Source organism: Anomaloglossus baeobatrachus, chromosome 12 (genome assembly GCF_048569485.1).
Source record: "Anomaloglossus baeobatrachus isolate aAnoBae1 chromosome 12, aAnoBae1.hap1, whole genome shotgun sequence".
NCBI lineage: Eukaryota > Metazoa > Chordata > Amphibia > Anura > Aromobatidae > Anomaloglossus > Anomaloglossus baeobatrachus.
The window spans coordinates 42,274,527-42,286,704 of NC_134364.1; the positions used below are offsets into that span (position 1 = coordinate 42,274,527).

Consider the following 12,178-nt stretch of genomic DNA (forward strand, 5'->3'; position numbering starts at 1 on the left):
GAAAGATCGATGGGGTACATGGAGTTAGCCTCCGAGCCCCCCGTAAGGGCATCCTCCTCATCTTGCGAGTCAGCTCTTGAATCAGAGCCACGGGATGAGGAGGGAGAGGAAACCCTGCGCCTTTTCTTAGGAGGACGGGGTCTGGGACATGAGGATGAATCCTCTGTGAGCTCCGATGGACAGAGGTCAGAGGATAGGGATCCTAAAGGACCCTTAGCAAGAGCATTAGAGGCACCCTGTGAGGAGGGCTGATGCATATTCATCAAAGTCCTGGACAGAAGTGCCATGAACTCAGCAAATGACTGGGATATAGACCTAGAGAAGGATTCTACCCAGGCCGGGGGTTCAGCCACAGGTGCAGAGGCAGCCGGAGAGACCACTGGGGGTTAGACTCCAGGCTGTGGCACCGCCAAGTTAGAGCAGACATCACAATGTGGATAGGTGCTCGGTTCAGGCAGCAGGAGCTTACATGCAGCGCATACAGTATAAAGCTTTGGAGCCTTGCTCCTCGTGTGAGACATGCTGCTGGAGTGGGGGCTCTGCAAGAGAATGAACCCCAGGGAGAATATACAGAGGTCCCCAACCAGAGACCGGCTGTGGCTTACCAGACCGCTGGAAGCGGTGTTGTGTGCCCTCCAGATCCCGAAGCCCGAACCCCCAATGCACAGCACCTCAGCAGGGATGCAGAGTGCAGAGAGGTCCAGCGCAGAGTGAACTCTGCCTAAGAAAATGGCCGCCGGAGCGAAGAGAGGGGGCGGGACTTGGGGCGTTAATGTAGGAGAGCCGGAACTGGAGGGCTATAGAGACCTGCAGGGGAGGAGACACGCCCCAGCAGTGGGGAGTGTCCCTCCCCTGTACAGGACGGCCGCAGGGAGGAGCCGTGACATTAGTGACATGCGAGAGTAGTTAACAGAAACTAGGCCTCCGGCAAAGCCGGGGCCTAAATTTAAGCGGCGAGGCCGACGCGCTGGCACCATCGGCGCGGTTCTCGGGCGAAAGCTAGAGAACCCGCCGGAAATGCCAAAATAAATACATTCAGCATACTCTCCCCATATTATAAAGAACAGGGACCCCCAACATATAAACGTCTCAGGTACTTAGCTGCTGAGACGCAGGGCCAGGTCCCTGGGGATGAGTGCTCCGGTCCAGCAGAATCCTCAAGGGGCTGTAGATGGAGACCGGTCTCCTGCCAGGCATGGAGACCGTGCTGGCTCCCACTTCAAGCCAGAGCCCAGGAGGGATGGTGAAGGAGCACGGCATGTAAGGCTCCAGCCTTGGAAATCAACCTTACAACACCACCGACACAGTGGGGTGAGAAGGGACATGCCGGGGGTCCAGACGTGGACCCGCACTTCTTCAATCTCTTCCAAAAAAAGAAAAAAATCATGAGAATGCATGTGTGGATGTATGCCTCCTGAACACAAAGCGATAAACTGGCTGGGACTGGCTCACCAGGGGGTGTATAAGCTCAGAGGGAGGAGCTACACTTTTTAGTGTAGTACTTTGTGTGTCCTCCGGAGGCAGAAGCTAAACACCCAAGGTCTGGGTCTCCCAAAGGAATGATAAAGAAATGATTGCTTTGGTTTCTGTCGGTTTTAGATTTAAGCGATTATTTTCAGATTGACAAAACAGAGGTGCCACTGTATAAAAGTTTACTAGTGTAGAATAGAAACCGTTCACCGACCTCTTGCTCGACATCATGGGCTAATGTGTGGACCTCTCTCCGGGTACGGCCCAGGGCTCTCTGCAGACTGTAGAGGAAGTTTTCACTGCTGTCCAATTCATCGTTGTACACCAGACAGTAGTAAAGGTTTGGCTTTACCAGGCTGCAGGAGAAAAGAGGTTGTTCAGATATTTATACACAGTCCCAAAATAAATAATTGAGGCCCTCCTGTTCCTTTAAAGATATCGGTCCCGACACAGAAATCCAATAGCGTTGCATTTAGCACTGCCCAAGCCATCACTTCCGAATGGGTCTCCTAGCTACACATACTCCAACTATGAAATCTCATGTCCACGTTTTGATTTTAGAAAAAGGAAGGTGACCGAACTGTTTGCCCTGGGCAAATCTAAAGAAGTCAGATATCCAGCAATTCTATGCATATAGCTTATATGCAGGGGGAACCTGTTTCTCACGCTAGGCCGCGGATATGTTCAGCTAGTAAATGATCAAAACAGACCAAGGATAATTACAGAACCAGCCTGCAAGTGGAAATAGAGGGGCACAAAGAATAGATAAGGCAGTATCTAGGAGAGGAACCGCAAAATCATGGGGACTAAAGTCCTTCACATTGACCATTTGCTGCATAGTAAGTCCAGGCAGCATTGAAACAAAACAGGGCAGGATAATAAAATAAAAAAAGTTATTTTCTCCTAAAATGTGATTTGATATTACCAATAATACTCAGAATACACAGATACTTTTGTTATTACGCTTGGAAAAAAAAAAACCCCTTTAATTTTATTTACGAATGCATTAAAGGGATAGTCTAGCACAGGGGTGGCGAATCTTTTCACTGCCGGGGACCATTTGGAATTTCCTACTAACCTTTGGAGGGGGCCGCACAAAATTATCAACTTGAAAACTACCCTGTTATATTTAGTTAAAGTATTAATAAACTCACCCCCTACACCCCTACTGTGGTGGAAGGAGCTGCTTCTCTTAGGTGCGGCTGTGATGTTTGGTTATATTGATCATCTGGTTTCTCACAGCTGCTTTTCTAGGTTTGTCTCGGACTGGAGACACTAGGAGGCAGCACGGGACACCACCCTAGGAGGCAGCACGGGACACCACCCTAGGAGGCAGCACGGGACACCACCCTAGGAGGCAGCACGGGACACCACCCTAGGAGGCAGCACGGGACACCACCCTAGGAGGCAGCACGGGACACCACCCTAGGAGGCAGCACGGGACACCACCCTAGGAGGCAGCACGGGACACCACCCTAGGAGGCAGCACGGGACACCACCCTAGGAGGCAGCACGGGACACCACCCTAGGAGGCAGCACGGGACACCACCCTAGGAGGCAGCACGGGACACCACCCTAGGAGGCAGCACGGGACACCACCCTAGGAGGCAGCACGGGACACCACCCTAGGAGGCAGCACGGGACACCACCCTAGGAGGCAGCACGGGACACCACCCTAGGAGGCAGCACGGGACACCACCCTAGGAGGCAGCACGGGACACCACCCTAGGAGGCAGCACGGGACACCACCCTAGGAGGCAGCACGGGACACCACCCTAGGAGGCAGCACGGGACACCACCCTAGGAGGCAGCACGGGACACCACCCTAGGAGGCAGCACGGGACACCACCCTAGGAGGCAGCACGGGACACCACCCTAGGAGGCAGCACGGGACACCACCCTAGGAGGCAGCACGGGACACCACCCTAGGAGGCAGCACGGGACACCACCCTAGGAGGCAGCACGGGACACCACCCTAGGAGGCAGCACGGGACACCACCCTAGGAGGCAGCACGGGACACCACCCTAGGAGGCAGCACGGGACACCACCCTAGGAGGCAGCACGGGACACCACCCTAGGAGGCAGCACGGGACACCACTAGGAGGCAGCACGGGACACCACTAGGTGGCAGCACGAGACAGCACTAGGTGGCAGCACGAGACAGCACTAGGTGGCAGCACGAGACAGCACTAGGTGGCAGCACGAGACAGCACTAGGTGGCAGCACGAGACAGCACTAGGTGGCAGCACGAGACAGCACTAGGTGGCAGCACGAGACAGACAGGACTGGGGGAACAGACATCACCAGGAGGGCACGGACTGGGGGGGCATAGACAGCAGTGGGAGGGTACAGACAGCAGTGGAGAGTACAGAGCACTGGGGGGGTACACAGTACTGAGGGGTGGCACACAGAACTGGGGTGCACAGACAGCACTGACCGTGGCATGGACAGCACTGGGGGAGCATAGACATCACCCAGGGGGTACAGACAGCACTAGGGGGGCACAGACCGTAGTGGGAGGTGGTACACAGCACGAGGGGGTACACACAGCGATAGGTTGAGTACTCAAAGTACTGGGGTGGGAGGGTTCGCACAGCACAGGTCCAGAAGGCCAGTAAATCTGCTACAGCTCTTCTGTGACTTCATCGCAGCGTGCTGCTTACCCCGCCCACCAGAGCACACTAGCACAGGCCGGGGTTAAGCCTAGAATGTATGAGCGGAAGTCAGGTCCTGGAAGTCAGGTCCTGGAAGTCAGGTCCTGGAAGTCAGGTCCTGGAAGTCAGGTCCTGGAAGTCAGGTCCTGGAAGTCAGGTCCTGGAAGTCAGGTCCTGGAAGTCAGGTCCTGGAAGTCAGGTCCTGGAAGTCAGGTCCTGGAAGTCAGGTCCTGGAAGTCAGGTCCTGGAAGTCAGGTCCTGGAAGTCAGGTCCTGGAAGTCAGGTCCTGGAAGTCAGGTCCTGGAAGTCAGGTTCTGGATTGAGCCCGTACATTCTAGCATCTACCCTCAGGTCATCAGGCAGTGGGATTTAAAGGGCCAGCAGCCGGTAAAAGCACGGCTGCCGGCAGAGCACACCCATCCCCAGGAATGTCCCCGGGGGCCGCATAAAAAAAAGTCACGGGCCGCATACAGCCCACGGGCCGGAGGTTCCCCACAGCTGGTCTAGCACATAGTGTCCTTCATAAGTCTTTATCTTTATACCCTAAACACTTGAATTAGTTATATCATACCCTAGACCTTTCCCTGTGTCCCCTCTCCCCCAACTGCCTGTGATTTTTTTTTTTTTTTTTTTAAAAAAAAACAAGTCTCAAACATTGCATTACAGGAGGCTGGAGCTGCACTCCCTTCTCTACAGCATTTATCACACCACCTGGAACAGGATGTCAGTGGACAGCCCTGTAGTTAGTTACTACAGTTTATTGCATTGACACCCTTTGGAGACTCCTTGGATCCATGGCGATAAAAGTGTCGCGTGCAGTGCAGGAACTCTGCCTCTGTCCCTGCTATCGAAGAGTGCTGGTGCTGCACTCACTTATCTCACAGCTTCTAGCACTATGGATAATCAAAGCAATAAACTGTAGTAAGTAACTGCAGCACTGCTCCCTGATATCCTGTTCCAGGAAGAGCTATAGAGGCTGCAGAGAATCAAGTGCAGGGCTGGCCTCCTATTTGGGACTCCTCAAACGAAATGCCACAGAAAGTGCAGTTAAACTGCTTTTAGGCTATGTGCCCACTATTTTTTCATCAGGAAAAAAAAAAAAAAAAAAAAAAAAGCAGCAACAAGGGCATAGCAAGTCATGATTTTCAGCCTTTGCTGGGATTTGTTTTCATTTTTCTTTATTGATTAAAAAAAAAAGCCCTGTGGGCACACTGCTTAACCCCTTAACGATCGCGGGCAGTAAAATTACATCCTTAGGCTATGTGCGCACTTACCGGATTTTTCGCGGATTTTGCCGCGGATTTGCTGCATGTTTCGCTGCAGAAAATGTTCATAACATCTCTGCAGTGAATCACCAGCAAATCCTATGGAGAAAAAAAATCCTGTGCGCACTGGGCGGAATTTGACAGCTGCATGTTTTGCTGCGGAAATCCCGCAGCAAAAACAAGTGCATGTCACTTCTTTTCCGCACATCGCTGCGGGATTTCACTCCATTGACTCAATGTTAATCAAGAAATCCCGCAGGGAATAACGCAGGCAGCAAATTCTGTGCGGTTCACTGCGTTTTCCTGCGTTATTCCCTGCGGTATTTTGCGGTTTACCTCCGGTAATGTGCATCACTTGCTTGCGGTTTTGCAGGGAAGTGATGTCATTACAGGAAGAGGAAGCCGTGCAGAGTAAACACACACACAGATCACAGACACACAGACACACAGACACATCACATACATAGATCACAGACACAGACATCACAGACATAGAACACAGACACAGACACATAGAACACACATAGAAAGAAAACGGAAATATAGAAGAAAAAAAAAACGTGGGCTCCGCTGTATTTTTACCTTCCAGCCGAGGTAAGCACACAGCGGCGGCCCGGTATTCTCAGGCTGGGGAGGGAGAGGGGCAGGGGTAATGTCCCCCGCCTCACTCCCCCTCCTGCAGCCGAGAATATCAGCCGCAGCTGCCCCGGCACTGTCGCATGCAATATGCGACAATACCGGCGTGTCCTCGGCTCTTCTTGCCACCGTGTAGCAGTGGTGGCAAGGTAATACAAGGGGTTAATGGTGATGGGGGACCACCGCCATTAACCCCAGGCTTGATCATGGCAGCATCTATGTGACAGCTGACATGATCAACCCGTAAGTAAAGTGAAAAAAAACACAGACACCGAAAAATCCTTTATTTTAAATAAAACAAACAAGCCTCGTTCACCATTTTATTAACCCCCCCCAAACAAAGCTCCGGCATAATCCAGGTCCGACGTCCAGCGCTGCTTCCATCCAGCCGCGACTGTCACAGACACAGGCTGAATGAAAGCAGCAGAGGTAATTACCGGTCATTTCCCACGGCCGGTAATGTGAACTCACTGCCGACCGTGGGAAATGCAGCGATCTGTCATCTATCTCTCTATCTATCTATCCCTCTGTATCTATCTATCCCTCTATCTATTCTTCTGTCTATCTACTCTCAGAATTAAATGACTTTTTTTTTTTTTTTTTTCTTCAATGTGCTTTATTGCATTGAATGCAATAAAGCACATCCCAACCCGCACGCGGCAAAACCGCGGCAATACCGCGAATAATACCGCGGTAAAACCGCAGCAAACCGCGGCAAACCGCTTGCGGTTTTCGGGTGCGGTTACCCGCGGTTTTTTACCGCGGGTGCGGTAATCTTTGAGGGCATGCGGAATTTTCTCAAGAAAATTCCACTTCCCAGTGCGCACAGAGCCTAAATGTCATAATGTTACTGCCCGCGGTCCTCCGGCGGCAGCATGCCGCGATCGGCACACATCTCAGCTGATTTTCACAGCTGAGATGTGTGCCTGCTATGTGACTCCTGTACTACAGATGACTTGCTTTCACTTTCGCTGTGCCCGCGGCACAGCAAAAGAGAAAGAGCGTATCTGCTGTTTACAGCTGTGATCAGCAGATACTGCAGAGCGATCGGATTGCTGATCGCAATATCCCCCTAGGGGGACTAGTAAAATAAAAAAAAAAAAAAAAAAAAAAAAAATAAAAAAAAAGTTCAAATCACCCCCCATTCGCCCCATTGAAAATCAAAGGGTTAAAAAAAATAAAAAATATACACACTTTTGGTATCGCCGCATTCAGAAACGCCCGATCAAAATATAAAATCAATTAATCTGGTCAGTATACGGCGTAGCGGCAAAAAAATTCCAAACGCCAAAACGACGTTTTGTCGCCACAACTTTTGCGCAAAATGCAATAAGAGGCGATCAAAACGTAGCATTTGCGCAAAAATGGTACCGTTAAAAACGTCAGCTCGAGACGCAAAAAATAAGCCGTCACTGAGCCATAGATCCCGAAAAATGAGAACGCTATGGGCCACGGAATATGGCGTAAAACGTGCGCCACTTTTTTCAAACTTACGATTTTTTTTAACCCCTTATATAAAAGTAAACCTATACGTTTGGTGTCTACGAACTCGCACTGACCTGAGGCATCACACCCACACATCAGTTTTACCATATAGTGAACACCGTGAATAAAATATCTCAAAAACCATAGTGCTATCGCGCTTTTTTTGCAATTTTTCTGCATTTGGAATTTTTTTGCCGTTTTTCAGTACACTATATGGTAAAACTGATAGTTTCATTTAAAAGTACAGCTCGTTCCGCAAAAAATGAGCCCTCACATGACCATATTGACTGAAAAATAAAAACGTTCCGTCTCTCAGAATGAAAAATGGCGAAAAAAAAAAACGGAAAGCGAAAAATCGGCCGGTCGTGAAGGGGTTAAGGGATTAGACAGGAAGAAGTGTAAGCTATTGTGTTTAATAAAATAAGTTACAAGAGTGGTTACAGTGGAAAGTTGGATATTTAAACAAAAAAAACAAAAAAACACATTTTGGATGTTTGACAACCCCTTTCAGCAAATATTCTATAAATACGGCTATAAAAACAAGTGTTCTAGAAAAGTTACATAGCTGCAAAATATTCTAGAATAGTAAAAGTTAAAAAGTCAGGTGGCCTATCCCAGGACTAAAGGCCACTTCACACCTAACGAGATTGCTAACGACATCATTGCTACGTCACAGTTTGTGACGAAACAACAACTTCACCAGCGATCTCGCTATGTTTGACACGTACCAATGATCCTCCCCCTGCTGTGAGATCGTTGGTCGTTGCTGAATGTCCTGGGCCATTTTTGGCTCATCGAGTCCTACTGGGCAGGATGGATCTGTATGTTTGACACCTACCAACGATCTCGTTAACGACCTAGATAAGAACTTAAAGTATGACATGTAGGCGTGTAGTTGCATCACCTTTTCCACGCCCCCTCTGCACCGATTGGTTGGCGCTGAGAACAGTACTGCGTTCTGATTGGGTATTTTATTTTTGGAAGCTTCAGGCTTTGTTCCTTCCTTTGAGGATAGAACCTGCGACTACACCCGGATTCATTAATACTTTGATCCCGACTGGGAACGAAGGAGGGATGAATCCGGGTGCAGATGCAGCTTCGATCCGAAAAGCAAGCAAGCAACCGGGAACAAAGTACGAATGAATCCGGGTGGAGTCGCAGGTTCTATCCTCAAAGCAAAGCTCAAAAAGGGACAAAAGGATGAAGCGATACAAAGTTGCCTTCTAGGCCGGCCGCCTAATCAGAACGCAGTATTGGCCACCAACTGGAGCGGAGGGGTGTGGAAAAGGCGACGCATATGCACGCCTACGTGGCTTACAGCGTCAAACACTACGCCCCTATTCGAGGTCGGAATCGTTACATAGCTGCTGTGTGACAGGGTCCCAACGACCGAGATAATTATACAGATCGCTGCATCGCTACTAAAGTCATTGGGAAAATGACTGACATCTGACCAACGATCTCACCAACAATTTAACAACGATCCGGAAACTGTGACGTAGTAACGATCTAGTTAACGATCTCGTTATGTGTGACTGGACCTTAACTGTGGGTTACCTTGACTTAAGATAAACCGGAAGATTTTCCGGATCTTCCTTGACAAGCATGTCAACAATGTACTGAGTGAGCACGGGAAACAACTTCCTTGTATGGGATAAAAGCTCTTCCGTTAATCGAAATCCAGTATCCTGAAAGATACAATACAGAATTCAGTGATAATATACTACATAAGCAACATGGTACTGAATAAGTATAGTTTCTGAGATATTGGCTTGAGCCATGTTTCCATTTTTTTTTTTATTTTTTTTTTTTTTAAAGCAGCTTCTTTTTATACCCCTCATCCTCATTGGTGACAATAAATTCTCAAAATTCTAAACCTAAAAGGGCAAAGTTATATTATATTATATTCCAAGAGATTATGAATCGCCATGGGAGCAATCTATTGGAAAACTGTATTCCAAAACAAAAAAAAAATAAATTAAATTACTAAAATTTGTTTCTTTTTTTTAATTTACTGCTAGTTAATTTGCAGAATATAATATATTATGAAAATATATTCTAAAATAATATACATTCTAAAAACACATTTAGAATAGATTATATTTGATTTTAAAATAAAATATTTAACCAATACACAGACACAAAAGATATATATATTGTAATATTCTATTTTCGAATATCTTCTAATATAAAAAAAATAATTAAAAGCCTTCATATAAATATATTAGTTTTTTTGTTTTTCTTTTTATGAAGTTTTATGCTATGATAACAGGCAATATTTTTTGCTTTATATGAGAATATCCCACCTCATCCGATGCAACCGACTCATGAATTTTGCAGGACGGCCCAGACTTCCAAGCTTCTGTGTCTCCACAATCGCAAAAACCCCCTCCCGTTGATGTGTGCATCTGTAAGGTCATATCGTTATTCAATCACTAACATTCTGTTTGACGGAAAGTTCATTTCTATATACGTATGATGTACACGGCAGTGATATATTATATACCTTGTAGCGGTGAGTTCTGTGTACGCTGTTCTGAAAGCAATCCATGCAAAGGACACAAGTTGGATCAATTGCACACTCCCTAAAGAACAAAAATACACTGGCAATAAGCAAAATAATTTGGGATGTGCTGGTTAGAACGTATAGGAAATTGGTTGGGATGGCACCTAAATTTCACAACAAAGTGTATAGTAGCTTGGAAAAAAAAATAAAATATTCATGCCCAGTGAACTTTTCCCACATAATACCAAACTTAAAAAAAAACGGATTTTTGTGTACTCACCGTAAAATAGTTTCTTAGCCATCATTGGGGGACACAGGACCATGGGTGTTATGCCGCCTATCCATAGGACGACACTAAGTAGATGCAAAAGCATAGCTCCTCCTCGGCAGTGTACACCCCCTGGCCAGGCAAGCTCAGTTTCAGTACACAAGCAGTAGGAGGAAAAAAAAAAAAAAAACAGTAAAAACTTACCTCAGAGGAACATGAGAAAAGAAGAGTCATAACCAAATAAGGTACTGAAAGAACCAAGGCCCAAAAGGGCAACAGGGTGGGTGCTGTGTCCCCCAATGATGGCTAAGAGAAAACGATTTTACGGTGAGTACACAAAAATCCGTTTTTCTCTGACGCCTCATTGGGGGACACTGGACCATGGGACGTCCTAAAGCAGTCCATGGGTGGGAAAAATAAAAGACAACACAACCCAGGGACTAAAAACCAGTCCAAGACAGCCTGGAGCGCCTACTGAGAGAGGTGCTCTACTGCCGTTTGCAGAATTTTCCTACCCAGATTTGCCTCAGCTGAAACCTGGGTATGGACTCTGTAATGCTCTGAAAACGTATGTCGGCTAGACCAGGTCACAGCCTTACACACCTGTTCCACTGAAGCCTGATGCCAAATGGCCCACGAAGCGCCAACTGCTCGTGTGGAATGAGCCCGCAGCCCACTAGGAATGGGCTTGAGTTGCAAGCGGTAGACTTCCTGGATCGCAGAGCGAATCCAGCGAGCCAGAGTCTCCTTTGAAGCTGCCTGTCCATTCTTAGGCCCCTCAGAAATTACGAACAAAGTCAGTTTTCCTAAAGGGGGCTGTCCTGGATATGTAATATCTGAGAGCTCTGACGAGGTCTAAGGAATGCAGAGACCTTTCCACCCTATGAACCGGGTGTGGACAAAAAGGAAGGCAGGACAATGTCCTTGTTCAAATGAAACGGGGTAAGAACCTTTGGAAGGAAATCCTGAAGGGGGCGCAGAACCACCTTGTCCTGGTGAAAGATCAGAAAAGGCTCGCGGCAAGAAAGTGCTGCTAGCTCCGAAACCCGTCTGATGGACGTAATTGCCACCAAGAAGGTTACCTTCCAGGACAGAAGAGAAAGGGAGGATTCCTTGAGGGGTTCAAAGGGAGACCTCTGGAGACCGTCCAGAATGAGGTTGAGGTCCCATGGTTCCAGCGGCCGTTTGTACGGGGGAACTAGATGGGAAACGCCCTGGAGGAAGGTCTTGACTTGCGGTTTTTTGAGCCAGGCGGCATTGGTAGAAGATTGAGAGTGCCGAGACCTGCCCTTTAAGGGAACTGAGAGCCAACCCCGCTTGCAAGCCAGACTGTAGAAAGTCGAGAATTCTGGGGATGGCCAGAGGCATAGGCTGGACGTTCGTTTTCCTGCACCATGAAAGGAAGATTTTTCCACGTACGGTGGTAAATGCGGGATGAAGCAGGCTTTTGGGCGCTTATGGTGGCAATAACCGCAGGGGAGAATCCCGCTCTTGTTAATACCCAGGTCTCAATGGCCACACCGTCAGCTTCAGGGCTCTGGAGTTCTGATGGGAAATGGGCCCTTGGGTCAGCAAGTCTGGGATGTCTGGAAGGCGCCACGGTGCGTCTGAGCATTTGTACTAATTCGGCGTACCAGGCGCGCCTGGGCCAGTCCGGTGCTATCAGCATCACCGGGACTCCCTCTGCCTTGATCTTCCTGATTACCCGCGGCAGCAGGGGTAGAGGTGGAAATATGTAAGGCAGGCGAGTGGTGACTAGAGCAGACTAGAGCAGACTAGAGCAGACTAGAGCAGACTAGAGCAGACTAGAGCAGACTAGAGCAGACTAGAGCAGACTAGAGCAGACTAGAGCAGACTAGAGCAGACTAGAGCAGACTAGAGCAGACTAGAGCA

General features: G+C 48.3%; 1 protein-coding gene across 2 annotated transcripts in view; it reads right to left on the reverse strand.

Moving 5' to 3' along the window:
* The window catches only part of UBR1 (ubiquitin protein ligase E3 component n-recognin 1), a 311,682-nt gene that overhangs the window by 270,361 nt on the left and 29,143 nt on the right, over positions 1-12,178 (reverse strand). For both annotated transcript variants that reach the window (XR_012727818.1, XM_075331219.1), the window contains exons 3-6: positions 10,018-10,096; positions 9,818-9,919; positions 9,069-9,199; positions 1,685-1,826 (exon numbers count right to left, since the gene is read on the reverse strand). Coding sequence is in view for 1 of the 2 variants with exons in the window: in XM_075331219.1 (XP_075187334.1) it covers positions 1,685-1,826; positions 9,069-9,199; positions 9,818-9,919; positions 10,018-10,096 (454 nt within the window). In the remaining variant the exon portion in view is untranslated. The remainder of the gene's footprint in view (positions 1-1,684; positions 1,827-9,068; positions 9,200-9,817; positions 9,920-10,017; positions 10,097-12,178) is intronic.